Source organism: Centropristis striata, chromosome 17 (genome assembly GCF_030273125.1).
Source record: "Centropristis striata isolate RG_2023a ecotype Rhode Island chromosome 17, C.striata_1.0, whole genome shotgun sequence".
Lineage (NCBI taxonomy): Eukaryota > Metazoa > Chordata > Actinopteri > Perciformes > Serranidae > Centropristis > Centropristis striata.
This window is the reverse complement of record NC_081533.1, coordinates 17,636,570-17,652,248: the sequence shown is the minus strand read 5'-3', so window position 1 is coordinate 17,652,248 and position 15,679 is coordinate 17,636,570. Positions and strand designations below refer to the sequence as shown.

At 39.1% G+C, this 15,679-nt stretch overlaps 2 protein-coding genes and 4 non-coding genes across 7 annotated transcripts in view; 3 read left to right on the top strand and 3 right to left on the bottom strand.

Moving 5' to 3' along the window:
• neurl4 (neuralized E3 ubiquitin protein ligase 4) overlaps window positions 1–4,524 on the top strand; it is a 35,878-nt gene extending 31,354 nt beyond the window's left edge. For both annotated transcript variants that reach the window (XM_059354140.1, XM_059354141.1), the window contains exons 25-29: window positions 42–149; window positions 553–697; window positions 793–905; window positions 1,008–1,167; window positions 1,578–4,524. In XM_059354140.1, coding sequence (XP_059210123.1) covers window positions 42–149; window positions 553–697; window positions 793–905; window positions 1,008–1,167; window positions 1,578–1,782 — 731 coding nt within the window. In that variant the 3' untranslated portion in view covers window positions 1,783–4,524. The remainder of the gene's footprint in view (window positions 1–41; window positions 150–552; window positions 698–792; window positions 906–1,007; window positions 1,168–1,577) is intronic.
• Window positions 4,525–5,137: 613 nt separating this feature from the next.
• On the top strand, window positions 5,138–5,209 carry trnaw-cca (transfer RNA tryptophan (anticodon CCA)). The gene has a single exon. It is a non-coding gene; the product is annotated as a tRNA-Trp (tRNA).
• Window positions 5,210–6,806: 1,597 nt separating this feature from the next.
• Window positions 6,807–6,898, bottom strand: trnar-ucu (transfer RNA arginine (anticodon UCU)). The gene is given in 2 exon segments: window positions 6,807–6,842; window positions 6,862–6,898. It is a non-coding gene; the product is annotated as a tRNA-Arg (tRNA).
• A 3,138-nt stretch (window positions 6,899–10,036) lies between these two features.
• On the bottom strand, window positions 10,037–10,108 carry trnaw-cca (transfer RNA tryptophan (anticodon CCA)). The gene has a single exon. It is a non-coding gene; the product is annotated as a tRNA-Trp (tRNA).
• Window positions 10,109–10,276: 168 nt separating this feature from the next.
• trnar-ucu (transfer RNA arginine (anticodon UCU)) lies at window positions 10,277–10,368 on the top strand. The gene is given in 2 exon segments: window positions 10,277–10,313; window positions 10,333–10,368. It is a non-coding gene; the product is annotated as a tRNA-Arg (tRNA).
• Window positions 10,369–10,770: 402 nt separating this feature from the next.
• Window positions 10,771–15,679, bottom strand: part of arhgap36 (Rho GTPase activating protein 36) — a 64,659-nt gene continuing 59,750 nt past the window's right edge. The window contains exon 12 of the mRNA XM_059354142.1: window positions 10,771–14,110. Within this exon, the coding sequence (XP_059210125.1) occupies window positions 13,788–14,110 (323 nt within the window). The 3' untranslated portion in view covers window positions 10,771–13,787. The remainder of the gene's footprint in view (window positions 14,111–15,679) is intronic.

The following is a 15,679-nucleotide window of genomic DNA, read 5'->3' as shown; positions in this document are numbered from 1 at the left end:
TTCAGTCTTTGAGTCATAGTTTTCTCTGTTTTGTTTCTCAGGAATCAAAGAGAGTGTGTGCTGGACGCCGCCTCCGGAGGTCAACCCCAACAAGACCTGTGAGTACCAGGCGCTGTGCTCACGCTTCAAGGACCTGCTCACCTTACCAGGTAAGTTTTAACCACAAACCTTTTCTGCCATGAGCTTTATCTCAGATTCATAATTATATAAGGGGAGACACTACAGGTGAATAGGGTCATTTTGGGAAATTGTGTGTTAAGATATGTAAATTAGGTGTGAACTCATGAAATATGCGCTAATTTGCATATATGAACATATGTAAAAAACATATGTAGCTGTTCAGGAAGAACTCAGGACGCTCAAAGTGAAGTCGGATCAATGATAGGTATTATGGTTTTGCCAAAAATGCTTTCTGTTCGAGGCCAGAAATTCCAGTCTGTCCACCTCTGGCTGCTGTCACTGTGGAGGAAGATTCTACATAAAAACTTTTTTTGCCTTTAGTGTCTCGCATTAACAATCACGATCTTTGTCTTCTCCACCACCACCTGGAAGATGGATATTTTAATGAAGACGTAAAGTACAACCTGTGCTACTGTGAGTCGTGCCACAAACTTCGGGGGGACGAGGCTTATTACAAGAGAGGAGAGCCGCCCCGGGACTACGCCCTGCCCTTCGGATGGTGCCGATTCGGCCTCAGGTGAGAGGACCGTCATGACACATGATAAAACCTCTGCAGGGTGTTCTTATTGTTGCATGTGTGTCTACATGAGTGCACGTCTCCTCTCTGTGCAGGATCAAGCCCCACTGTGAGGTTTCTAATGCACTGAAGAAGTGGCACATCGCGTACCACGGCACCAGTGTAGGAGCCCTGCGGCGCACGCTGGACCACAGCCAGCTGCTGGCTGGTACGAACATTTCTGACACACACTCTTTGTTCTAAATGTGTTCCTTTCCACAAAATGTTTCTGAGGGGGCGCTCAAGTATTAATGTAATTTTGTTGTTGCAGGGACGTCGTCCATCTTCTCGGTGTCCCCGGTGAAGGCGGAGGGGCCTAATGGCTACAGTGAGCCAGAGGAGAACAGCGCCCCCGGCAGGGAGGTCCCCAGAGTGCGGCTTTCACCCACTATGCGCTACTCCGGCATGGAGATCTTTGCCCCTAAAGTGCAGTAAGTCGTGGCTGAAAAATACTTCAAAGCCGGGGTGGCTGTGGCTCAGCTGGTAGAGCGTTCTTCCAGTAATCGGAGGGTTGGTGGTTCGATCCCTGACCGTCGCAGCCTACATGTTGAAGTATCCTTGAGCAAGATACTGAACCCCAAATTGCTCCCAATGCTGCGTTCATCTGTGTGTGAGAATGAATTCCCAATGGTGGCAGGAGGCACCGTTTAGGGTAGCCTCTGCCACCAGTATGAATGTGTGTGTGAACGGGTGAATGAGCGTAGTGTGTAGTGTAAAGCGATTTGGATAAAAGCGCTAAGCGCGAAGTGCACCCCAATTTCCCATTTACCATTAATATGTTTGCACCAGGAAACGAGGGGATAGAGGGTGCTCACTGATGGTTCTCCTTCTCTTGATGCAGATTTCGGGACCCCCGCTCCCACCGCAGCCACCAGGCTCAGGTGGGATTCCAGGTGTGTGTGCGTCCAGGCTCCTACAAAGTGGGACCGCAGACGCTGGGCCACAGCGAGCCCCTGGACCCTCGCTTCAGCAACTCAGAGATCGAGTGGATCACGAAGGAGCAGGGCGGGACGCTCCTCTACGGACTCCTCATCCGGGTGGAGTGAAGGCAGAGAGAGAGAGAGAGGCACCGGGGGAGGCGGGGCGGGCCCGGGCAGCGCTCCTCCTACTTTTGATAAACTGACAACCAAATCCAACCCCTGCCTTGAGCGAGAGACTCCTCTGGAATCCAGCTGTTCCAACTGTGGATTGTTGACAATTCAGCATTATTGATTAGTTTTGTTTATTTTATTGTTTTTTTTTTTTTTTTTGGTTGTTTGCTCTTGGACTCTTTTAATGGCCGGGGGCTACGGCGGTTTCAAAGAAGAACAGACACTGCCTGCACTTTATGTTCCAGACACTCGTGGGCGATTTTTAAACTTACTTGTCATCGACTCAACACGTTTGTTCATTTTACAGTCAAGGTGTTTTTTTGCCACCTTTTCATTCACATGCTTCCCCGACATGTTTTTTTTTCTTCCAACTACACAAACAGCAATGTTTTGGTTTACCTTTTGGCACTTATTTAACACTTCTCACCTCTGCTCTGGTCAGTGTTTTTTTTTCATTTGGGAGGAGCTGTCCCCTGCCAACCTGCACGTTAACGGACCGTCACCTAAAAAGACTGAAAAATGTGTCAAAAAAAACAAAAGAAGAGTGACAATGTTTTCACAGAAATATAAAAAAAAAACAGAAAGACACTTGAATCTGAGAATGAACCCAAGAGTGTCTTGTGATTGTGACTTCTTTAGGGGAGGAAGATTTTAAAACTGGAGGAAGAAAAAATGTTTACACATGTACAACTGTATGTTGCCGTTTTCTCCGTGTCTCCACATTCGCAGTTCGGCTACTTTTTATCAGTCCTGTTTGTGTTTCTGTTGTGGCCCAGAATCACAACTCTTGTCTTGTCAAATGGAAAACATTCACAGGGTTTGAACTGTGAAAGAAACTGGAAAGTTTGGAAGAAAAAAATGGACTTTTGGAAATCTAAAAGTTGTGTATTGAGATAATGAATGACAAAGAATCCATTACGATTAATGATCAAAATCAAAACTTCTAGACTTTATAGGTTTTAATACAGAAAAAGGGGAAACATTTTGTGAAATGTGCTTATTGGCTTTCTTGCAGAGTATAATAGCAGTGGTGCCACTCTCACGTGTCTATTTACTCCTCTAAAGCTCACTAACTAATATGTTTTATCGCCTTTATTTATTTATTTACAAAAAAACGTACAAGAAACTTTGCCATTTTAGCCGCACTAATCCTTGGCTAGGCACCAGCGAAAACCCAAGTAATTCATTGGCACATAACCCCCTGTAAAACAGTGAATTAAAGTTTTCACACTTTGATTTTTGTACAGCTTATAAACACATTATGTAATGTGTTAGTGAGCTTTAGGATAAACATGCAGCTGTAGCCTCATGGAAGCAAACAGACACGTAAGCGGTTCTTATCTAGTAAAGAAAGCCCATAATGCCGTACTCTTAAAACAAAAAGGGTAGGTGAATGAAGCCTAAAGATAAAAATGGTTTTCCACATCACTCCCACTGTCTCATCGTTGACTCCAGATCCACTCAGCCTCCACTCTGATCAGCCGTGTCTCACTCCGATCGGTCGTGTCTCACTCCGATCAGCGGTGTCTCACTCCGATCAGCGGTGTCTCACTCTGATCAGATCAGTCGTGTCTCACTCTGATCAGATCAGTCGTGTCTCACTCTGATCAGATCAGTCGTGTCTCACTCTGATCAGATCAGTCGTGTCTCACTGATCAGATCAGTCATGTCTCACTCTGATCAGATCAGTCGTGTCTCACTCTGATCAGATCAGTCGTGTCTCACTCTGATCAGATCAGTCGTGTCTCACTCCGATCGGCCGTGTCTCACTCCGATTAGCGATGTCTCACACCGATCAGTCGTGTCTCACTCTGATCAGATCAGTCGTGTCTCACTCCGATCGGCCGTGTCTCACTCCGATCGGCCGTGTCTCACTCCGATCGGTCGTGTCTCACTCCGATCAGCGGTGTCTCACTCCGATTAGCGGTGTCTCACTCCGATCGGTCGTGTCTCACTCCGATCAGCGGTGTCTCACTCCGATTAGCGATGTCTCACACCGATCAGTCGTGTCTCACTCTGATCAGATCAGTCGTGTCTCACTCCGATCGGTCGTGTCTCACTCCGATCGGTCGTGTCTCACTCTGTTTACCTGGCAGGACCTCCAGAGCCAACAACGTGTAGTTTCTAGATCAGCAGACCGACGCTGATGTTTACATGTGAATGTTCTTCATTAGGGCTCTGCAGTTCTTTTTTATTTTATCTAACATCAATGATTTACATTTGTCAAATGTTTATACAAGGGTTTATTTAATCCCAAACATCCACGTAATGATTGATTGTATGTGAACAGTTTCCAAAGCTTTTCTTTTTCACCGTTCTCAGTCCTGTTGCCAATTTGATAAAAACCTGCTGAAGAACATAAAAACCCCAACTTTTTTCAAGGCACACTTGTGACTCGAAAATTATAATTGAAGAAGCTCAGACACCTTCTACGAGCAGCTGTGATCTGACTGACAGAAGATCGACATCGGGGCTTTGGCAGAAGGAAACACTTCCAATCAAAAAATGTGAAAAAATATTATTATTATTATTATATGGGTTATTTATGACCCAGTGCTGCTTTGTACAATTTTAATTTGTATGGTTTTCTTTATTTGTTTTCTGTATGTTGCGTTGTACAGGCTGTTACATAACAAATCATATCTTCCTGATTTATAAAAAATAAAAATAAACTGACAGACAGTATGCACAGAGAAATGGTTAATGGATTTTTTTTGGTCTGTGTGTGAGAGTTACCTTTGTGTATATGTTATACAATTTAGTATAATATGGTGTCATTTCTCAACTGATTATACTATTATATGTATCAGCAGAATATAATTGGGCAATTTTAAGCATTTTAAGACATTTTAAAATTGGGAATTTTTTGTCAAAAAAATCGACATGACTTTTTTTTCTTCTTAGTTTTGGATATCATCCCATAAAATGGTGTTTTTCTGTCATTTATGGACAATTTATATTGTAATATGTATCAACAGACTATAATAAAGTCATTTTAAGCATTTTTAGGCATTTTAAAATTTGACTATTGTACTATAATATGTATCAGCAGAATATAATTGGGCAATTTTAAACATTTTAAGGCATTTTAAAATTGGGAAATTTTGACAAAAATTGACATGCTATATTATGACTTTCTTCTTATAGTGACGCAGGACCAAAACACATTTTTCCCACATACTCTCTATCACCATAGGTTTAAATTTTTGGTAGGAGCCACCTCATCGAGATTGCAGATCGGAGATGGCAGCCATATGAATTCTATGAGAACCAATATATCTTCCAGGCCACTGTTAACAGCTAACCTGAGGACTCTGTGGCGCAACGGTAGCGCGTCTGACTCCAGATCAGAAGGTTGCGTGTTCAAATCACGTCAGGGTCAAAGTCTTCCTGTTTAGTAGATGAAGGATTGACAGGATGACATTATATCTAAAAGCTGTATAACCTTACTGCAGCAGTCACCATGATGTCACCCACTGGTTATTGACTGCTGCTTTAAAACCTCCAGGTGGCCATTTTGGCTGTCCATGTTGTTTTTCTCAAACATTTTTGGACATCCCATAATATGGTGTTTTTCCCCCCTATTCTTGAACAAACTATACTACCACATGTATCAATATTAGCCTGGGTATACCCATACTGCCTTGCACGCTCAAATTTAATTTCGAACCTCCATCCAGTCTGGCAACCAGGACCGTTTCTTAGCCGTGTTTTAGGGATCCAATCACAGAGCGGGGAGGGACGGCAAGACGATGACGCGTACTACTCGGCACTTGGAAGCTTGTAGTTTTCTTACAGATCCAACATGGCTGCTGCAGACGCGAAGCTCTCTTTAGCTGTAGATGGTGTTTTAAATAGTTTAGAGCGAAAGTCGAAAGGCGAAGGGTCTCTCGCCGGCTACGCTGTCCCCCGGCTCGTAGCGAGATCACCGGTAGCGGGGCTATTAGCGCCGCTAGCAGCGCTAATCACCGGCGCTAGCGTAACGGCGGTGATCTCGATACGAGCCGGGGGACATCGGAGCTGCGGAGAGACCTGCAGCAGCTTGTTTATTGCCCATAAAATCAGTGGATGTGTGTGGCTGAATGACATGAGAGGGAATAAAGCGTGAAAATAAATAATCTTGCAGAAAGCGAGAACTGGAGGAGCAAAGCAGCAAGCAACACTCTCTCACAGACACACACACAACAAACATCCATTTCTGTTGCTCTACATACGTGATATGGTATAACTGATCTGATTGGCTAAGAGCTACGTACAGACGCTTTGATAGACATTCTAAGCGCCCAATAAACGGCTCCGGAGGATCGTAAACCACACCTCCTCTACGGAGAAATGAACGGTTGGTTGCCAGACCTAATCTCATTTGAGATTAGTCTGGTGTTAGCCAGGCTATATCAATATAGTATAATTGGGCCATTTTTAGGCATTTAAAAATTTGACCATTTTAGACAGAAATCAACATATTATAATATGACTTTTTTTGAAAGAGTCATTTTTGTTCATCCCATAATATGGTGTGTTTCTGTAATGTCTGGCATATTATGTTATAATATGTATCAACAGACTATAATAGACCCATTTTAAGCATTTTAGGCATTTTAAAATTTGATCATTCTTGACAAAAATCAACTATAGTACTTTAACTATATGCTAAAGTATGACTTATTTTTATATGGCCAGATTTTGTTATATCTGGCCATATTTTGTTTTAAAATGTGTCAACAGAGTATAATTGTACCACTTTAAGGCACTTTAGAATTTGACCATTTTTGACAAAAATCAACACTCAACCATTTTATGCATTTTTAAATTTGACATGGACATGCTACCATGATTTTGAGGCTAATGATGAAGCCGACCACACTACACCAATTCTGGCAAACTACACTGGCACGGAATTCATTTATAAACAGGAGCCAGGACAGGAAACTGAACGGTGCAGAAACATGTCCAAATATTAGCAATGAACTTATAAAGCACGACTCTGGTGGGACTCGAACCCACAACCTTTGAATCACTTCAACTGTGCTAACCTAGAAGTCCAATGCGCTATCCATTGCGCCACAGAGCCTGTTTACACATTTTTATGCATGTGGTAGTATAGTTTGTTCAAGTATAGGTAAAAGAAAAGACCATATTTTGGGATGCCCAAAAATGTTTGAGAAAAACAACATGGAAACAGCCAAAATGGCCTCCAGGAACTAACCAGTGGGTGACATCATGGTCACTGGTGCCAGTAAGGTTATACAGCTTTTAGATATAATGTCATCCTGTCAATCCTTCATCTACTAAAGTGGAAGACTTTGACCCTGACGTGATTTGAACACAGTACTGGACTTAAAGTACAATTTTGAGGTACTTTTATGTACATTTTATGTAACTTTATACTTCTACTCCACTACATTTTGAGGCATATATTGTACTTTTTACTCTTCTACATTTAGTTGAGAGCTTAAGTTACTTTTCAGGTCAAGATTTAAAATGAAATACTTCTTCCACCACTGTCCTTTTTACTTCTTTATTTTTTTTTATTATTATTTTTTGTAATTATTATTATTATTATTTTTTAATTTCTTATTTTTTTTAATTTTATTTAAAACATTTTTTTTAATTTTTAATTTTTAATTTAATTTAATTTAATTTAATTTAATTTAATTTAATTTAATTTAATTTAATTTAATTTAATTTAATTTTTATTATTTTTTTCCTGCGCTTCTGCGCATGCGCTGGTTTTCAACGCTTCTGCGCATGCTCGGCTTTTCATCGCTTCTGCGCATGTGCGGCTTTTCAACGCTTCTGCGCATGCTCGGCTTTTCAGCGCATGCGCAGAAACGCCGCGAGGCCGCACATGCGCAGAAGCGCCGTGGGGCCGCACATGCGCAGAAGGGCCGCGGGACCGCACATGCGCAGAAGCGCCGCGGGGCCGCACATGCGCAGAAGCGCCGCGGGGCCGCACATGCGCAGAAGGGCCGTAGGACCGCACATGCGCAGAAGCGTCGCGAGGCCGCACATGCGCAGAAGCGCCGTGAGGCCGCACATGCGCAGATGCGCAGGAAAAAATAAATAAATAAATAAAAATAAAAATAAAAATAAAAATAAAAAATAAATTAAAAAAGATAAGAAATTAAAAAAATAAGAAAATTAAAAAAATAATAATCATTTACAAAAATAATAAAAAAATAATTAAGAAAATAAAGAAGTAAAAAGGACAGTGGTGGAAGAAGTATTCAGATCCTTTACTTCAGTAAAATGACTAATACCACACTGTGAAATGACTCCACTCCGCTCATTTAAACTACCTAATAAACGTTTAAGTGGTTTAATTTATAAAAATGGGTAATAATTTTAAATGTATCATGTTTTTCATTTTAAATCTTGACCTGAAAAGTAACTTAAGCTCTTAACTAAATGTAGAGTAAAAAGTACAATTTATGCCTCAAAATGTAGTGGAGTCGATGTATAAAGTTACATAAAATGTACATAAAAGTACCTCAAAATTGTACTTTAAGTCCAGTACTTGAGTAAATGTACATAGTTACTTTCCACCATTGCTACCTGCCTCTACTAACTTATACATATCAGTTAAGAGTCCTCCTTCAGACACTGTATGAGGATTAAAGGGATAGTTTGTGCATTAGTATACAAAACTTGGTACAATTATTGTCAATGCCCTCCTGAGGATAACCCTTTAAGGTTTTATTGATCGGCCCTGTTAGAAAAATTGCATGAGGAAACCTTGAAAATTGATAATCTTTCACCAATAGAAAAAACCAACTCACCATTTTTCTGCGCAGTTCGTTGATGGGGAAATGAAGAGCTGGAGACTATGTACCATGTTTATGAATAAAAACTTAAATTACAAAAAAAAGTTGAAAGCAGGACTAGAAAAGAACAATAAGAAATGACACACAGAGGCAGTTTGACATTTAATTCTCTGCAGGTAGGTGGTACATTATTTGGTTTAGGTCTTGATGGATCTGGATGAACAATATAGAAAAGAAAAAAAGAAAAAGTCACCGACAACAAGACAAAATAAATCTTCTTTTCTCCTAAAGGAATCCAAAAGAAAAGACGATACATTCACCAGCTGACTTTGTACAACTCCTGTGTTTGTGGTGAAGAAAAACAACGTGGGAAAATCTCTGTATAGACGATAGAAACATGGTTTTCTACTACAAAGAGGCCAGAAACCAACATCCGTACACTTCCTACTAGTTGTTTGGCACTATTTCCCAAACCTAATAAACTTGATCTAAACAATGTGAATGGCAGGGAAAGCAGGTATTTGGTTAAAGATTTGAGCTTATGTGGTAAATGTCGCCCTCCTGTGGTGAAAGGAAGGTAACTGTTCTATAATATCCTGCGTAGTATTATCAAAGATGTAAGTCATAATAAAAACAGACATTAATGCCTTAATATTTCTTGCAAACAGGTAAAATTCAGGACAGGAAGATTAACAGCATTTAAAGCAGAGCTTCACATTTAAATATAGACATTGAAAAGCTTTGAAAAAGACAGAAACCAGAGGTTCCCAAGATGGCTAACGTGATAAGAAAGAGGGTGGTGTGTGTGTGTGTGTGTTTAACAGCAGCAAATGTAGTGCCTGTATTTGAACTTTCAGTTATACCAAATGACTCTTCAGCAGATTGCAGTTGTAGATTTTTTCTTAACCCTCTGAACCCCAAAAAGCCATTTCATGGTGTTTACTCTTTTTTTTATTTATCTATATTTTTACATTTTACTCACTGTGGCCTTGTATTTCACTGCAAGAAAGAACTGTCCATATTGAACTATTTGCATTTTTACAGCCTCTCCTGTCCTCTCCTCTCAGCTCTGTGTAAACAGCCTCTCCTGTCCTCTCCTCTCAGCTCTGTGTAAACAGATTTTAAGTGAATATTTGTCACGTGACCATTCGTCTCAGCAGAATCAATCATGTCTTCACAGTGTCTCTGAGGAGCAGAATTTAATGTTTTTAACAGGATCTAGTTATTACAAACGCTTTATTTTTGGCAACGTTTTAAATGAGACATGTAGAATAAAGAGATTTTGACAGAAAAACAACATGGATGCAGCCAAAATGGCCACCTGGAGGCTTCAAAGCAGCAGTCAATAACCAGTGGGTGACACCATGGTCACTGCTGCCAGTAAGGTTACAGCTTTTAGATACAACATCTTTTGTCAATCCTTCTTCTACTAAAGTGGAAGACTTTGACCCTGACGTGATTTGAACACGCAACCTTCTGATCTGGAGTCAGACGCGCTACCGTTGCGCCACAGAGTCTTCTGTTTTGCTGTTAACAGCTGATATATAGAGCATAATATTCCAGAAATTACAGAAAAACACCATATTATGGGATGTCCCAAAATGAACCCCCTCAAAAAGTCATACTATATCATGTCGATTTCTGTGAAAAATGGATCAATTATAGTCTGTTGATACGTAAAAACAGGCTCTGTGGCGCAATGGATAGCGCATTGGACTTCTAGATTAGCACAGTTGAAGTGATTCAAAGGTTGTGGGTTCAAGTCCCACCAGAGTCGTGCTTTATAAGTTCATTGCTAATATTTGGACATGTTTCTGCACCGTTCAGTTTCCTGTCCTGGCTCCTGTTTATAAATGAATTCCGTGCCAGTTTAGTTTGTCAGAATTGGTGAAGCGTGGTCGGCTGCGTCTTTAGCGGTGTTTTTCTGCCAGACTCTTATAATGCAATTTTATGAATTAAGGACATTTTCTTTTTACTTTTTTTTACTCTTTCCTGTTCTTTCTTCTAACCAGGAACACCTTACCAATCTGTTCTTTTGTAGTCTGACCTTTGTCATGTAAACTGTACCCAATGGGCTACTATGTACCATGTTTATGAATAAAAACTTAAATTACAAAAAAAAGTTGAAAGCAGGACTAGAAAAGAACAATAAGAAACGACACACAGAGGCAGTTTGACATTTAATTCTCTGCAGGTAGGTGGTACATTATTTGGTTTAGGTCTTGATGGATCTGGATGAACAATATAGAAAAGAAAAAAAAGAAAAAGTCACCGACAGAAAGACAAAATAAATCTTCTTTTCTCCTAAAGGAATCCAAAAGAAAAGACGATACATTCACCAGCTGACTTTGTACAACTCCTGTGTTTGTGGTGAAGAAAAACAATGTGGGAAAATCTCTGTATAGACGATAGAAACATGGTTTTCTACTACAAAGAGGCCAGAAACAAACATGTGTACACTTCCTACTAGTTGTTTGGCACTATTTCCCAAACCTAATAAACTTGATCTAAACAATGTGGATGACAGGGAAAGCAGGTATTTGGTTAAAGATTTGAGCTTATGTGGTAAATGACGCCCTCCTGTGGTGAAAGGAAGGTAACTGTTCTATAATATCCTGCGTAGTATTATCAAAGATGTAAGTCATAATAAAAACAGACATTAATGCCTTAATATTTCTTGCAAACAGGTAAAATTCAGATGAGAAGACAGGAAGATGTACAGGGAGGAAATTGATTGCAAAGTAAAAGGGTTTTAGGCATTTTAACAGCATTTAAAGCAGAGCTTCACATTGAAATATAGACATTGAAAAGCTTTGAAAAAGACAGAAACCAGAGGTTCCCAAGATGGCTAACGTGATAAGAAAGAGGGTGGTGTGTGTGTGTGTGTGTGTGTGTTAAACAGCAGCAAATGTAGTGCCTGTATTTGAACTTTCAGTTATACCAAATGACTCTTCAGCAGATTGCAGTTGTAGATTTTTCCTTAACCCTCTGAACAAAAAGCCATTTCATGGTGTTTTTTTACTCTTTTTTTATTTATCTATATTTTTACATTTTACTCACTGTGGCCTTGTATTTCAATGTAATATATAAGTACTGTCCATATTGAACTATTTGCATTTTCACAGCCTCTCCTGTCCTTTCCTCTCAGCTCTGTGTAAACAGATTCTCAGTGAATATTTGTCACGTGACCGTTCGTCTCAGCAGAATCAATCATGTCTTCACAGTGTCTCCGAGGAGCAGAATTTAATGTTTATTACAAACGGTTTATTTTTGGCAACATTTTAAATGAGACATGTAGAATAAAGAGACTTTGACAGAAATATCACAATTTTAAGCTTCGTTTTGGTTACTTTTTCTGATGGGAACTTTCGTAACCAATGATCTGTTCAAGGACTGTCGGAAAGTTCAGATTCCAATGAAAATACCTGTTTTTACATTTTCTTTGTATGATAAACGGTGTATTTTTGGTGATCTTTTAGAGAAAACATACCTTTAATCTGTGTAAACAGATTTTCAATGAATATTTGTCACGTGGCCGTTGACCGCAGAATCAATCATGAAATATCACAATTTTAAACTTTTTTTCAAACAGAAACCTTTATAATCTATGATTGTATCAATGTTGTATTTTAAACGTTTTAATAAAAAATACATTCCGTGGGATTCAGAGGGTTAATAACTAATTATTCAAGCAAATCAGCCAAAATCCAATATGGTGTTTCTACTATACATCCTTATGAAGTAAATGCATTTCTGTTTTAGGAATATTGGTCTGATACAAACAAACAATTTCAAGAAAATAGCATGGACTTTGAGATGATTTTTCACCATTTTCTGACATTTAGAAAGTGATCTAGAGATCGATAGATAGGACCCAATTTCAATTACAATATTTCAATATGAAGTGCAGAACTACATGCATAATAAATGCTGTCAAAATATACTTTTATGTAAGCTCGATGTCTCTAAAAACTCTTTTAAATACTGTAGTTTGCAGTAAGTTTGGGGCCCTAAAAAGTTGTTTTTGCTGAGATGTCATGAGGTGTTTTGAATTCTTTCACATGAATTGTAGAGTGTATTTACAGTGAATGGAGCTTATTGCAGGCTACAATAAAACAACAAAAACCAAAAGGGAGTCTGGTATCAGCATAAATAAAGAAGTGTTAGTAGAGTCCATGCAGCTACACAATGTTAAGCAGCTCTAGTAGGTAGTAAAGGAGAGGAATGTGTGTGTAAAAGTCTGAATACATTATATACATCGCAAATATTACTGCATCCACTTTCATATAATCTCATGAGATATTTAGTCTCTTCTCCTTCATCCACTCATGTCAGAAGGAGCTAAAAAGTTTGTTTTCCGACACAAATCCAAAAATTTGTCTTAAAAGTCCGTAGTTATCCAACATTTCCTTCTTCTTCTTCTTTTTCTTGTGTCCCAACTACATTCATGCACATGCAGCGTTCAAGACAGGCCAGAAAAGTGGGAAATTCCAACCTTCAACTGAAAAAAACCCCCACAACAGCTTGCTCCCTTAAATCGGGTGATGGAATTGGGAATTTAGGTGGAGTTGTGCTGCAGAGTATTCACTTTACCATGTTAATCCTCTGGGGTCTATGATCACTAGATAACGGGGCTTTTGACTTGAAACTTTCTCCAGTTTTTTGTTTGATGCTTCTCGTCATGTAAAAAGATATGATCGTTTTAATTTGATAGTACAAAAATATTTACTCAAGCGTAAAAGTAGGATTTTTTTATGTGTATAGTTTTATTATATTTGTATTTTACCTTTATATGTTCATATTTTAACCTATGTTTAAATTTTTCAGGTCCGAAACAGTTCATTGAGCATATTTGTGTTTTTTATTGTCATAAATAGTATAATTTTATTTCAGATTTCATGATTTTTGTGTATTTTTGGGCTCCATATGTTAATAAAGTGGGTTAAAGTGAAAAATAATAGTCAGATCATGTTGAAGTTGTGCTGAGAAAATACCAAATACCAGACATGGGTATAGTAAATATTATGTGGTGTATAAAGAGCAAATAGGCTCAGACCCCAGAGGGTTAAAAATCATAAAAACACCCTCAAGTTTTTAGATGTTTAGATGTTTTTTTAGAACAACAACAAGGACATTTGACCAATTTTCTGTGGATTTCTGCAGCAGAAACAACTCTTCCTCTTCTTCTCTCCTTCATCATACCATCGTCTCCGAGCTGGAGCCTTTCCCGCTGAAGAAGTCCCAGAAGTTGGAGGCAGGAGAGGGTTTGCTCTCCTCCTGAGGCGTCTGTCTCACCCAGATGCTGCTCTCCGTGGAGCCGCTCAGACTGGAGCAGCTGCCGCTGACGCCGGCGCCGACGCCCAGCGTGAAGCTGAGCGCCGAGCTGAGCGGGCCCCGGCGGTCCGCCGTGTCGGGGTCCTGAGCGGTGAACCTGGAGGAGGGCTGGGCCAGGCTCAGCAGGTTGTGGTGGGAGTGGAACTGACGCATGTGGCGGATGGATTTACCTGAAGGGGCCTCACCTGGAGGAGACAAAACAAGCAGAACAGTCAATGTTTTAACCTTCTACACTGTAAAAAATGTCTGTAGATTTTACGATGAAAAACTGCTACACCGCAGCTTCGCGCGGCTGTGTACAGCCTTCACTGTAAAAAAATAATCTGTTAAATTTACGGTAAATTACCGGCAGCTGTGGTTGCCAGAACTTCACTGTAAAAAATACAGTGAGGGGGTTTCCTACTGTAAATTTAAATATCAGCAAAAACTAATTTAGACTGAATATTCTCGTTATTTTTAAGGTAATTGTGTCATTCATTCACACATCATGGCAAATCTCCATTAACTTTACATGAAAATGTTATATTTTTACAGCAAAACTGTGCGTTTCCTACAGTTCATGACAGTAAAAGTAAAAATTGTGCTATTCCTTGATTTACGGTAATTAAAAGTGCCTACTACTGTGATACACAATTTTTAATTTTACGCCCCATTCCTGATGCAATTTGACAGTGTTTTACTGTAATTTCTACACACATTTTTTACAGTGTTCTTTGTCTTTGTATGGCCTTGTGTTAAGTGTCTCTCTTTGTTAAAAGGTATTTGAGAACCCAGTGTGTGTTTTAGAAATTGAGGCACTCGGATTGTGATTGTTTGTTTATTGAGTATTAGGTTTAGTTTTTCTTTTTCACATTTCTTCGCACCACACTGGGATTATTCCATTTGTTAGATTCACTAGATTATGGGTGGTTGCACTTATGTATTGTTGTTTGCGTAGTTTAAATCAGCGTAGATAGCCAGAGTTCTTTTGTTTATTGTGTTTTTAATAGAAAGTTAGTGGGAAGATTGTTTTAGTTAGTTTGTTTTATGAGTTGGCGCCACCCACCGCCTTTTATTCATTGCCTCACTTTGTATCACTTTATTAGCCTGAAGAAGGTTCTCCTTTTGTTATTTCTTGTTAATTTTGCTGTTAATCAATAAATATCTGTATTTGCAGTATTTGAGTACACCAGCGTTGTGTTACATTCCCTTTTCCCGAGACCCCAACTGGGTTGTAACAATGACAGTAAAAGACGTAAAATGACAAATGAGTAAATTTAGTTTCAGTAACAATGAAACACTGTAAATGTACACTACAGGCCAAAAGTTTGGAAGCAAGATCAAATTTGTACAAAAAAGATCATAGTTTCATTGCAATACTTTGCAACAAAATAAACATGATTATTATATAAAGAGTCACTTATTAGAACACATTTTTTATCAGGTCTTTGGGTTTTTATTGCTTAGACTTTGTGTTTCCTTCTTTCCTTAATGTATAAATCTAAACCCTTGTTTCTTTACTCAGCTGCTTCAGTTTGATCCATTTCTGTGGTAGTTTGTCAGAGATATGAACACAGTTGAGATTTATTTTTGTATCCAAACTCTCAAAAGCCAAAGAGCTAAAGTGAATAATACAAACTGTGATTTAAAAAAAAAAAATTTATATAACTTTTCCACAGAAGTTATGAATTTTTATTGTATATTTATGTTCTGCACTGCTGCTGTACTTTGCTTTTACTTTTATTGATTTTGTTTCACACTCTTCTTGATGCGGG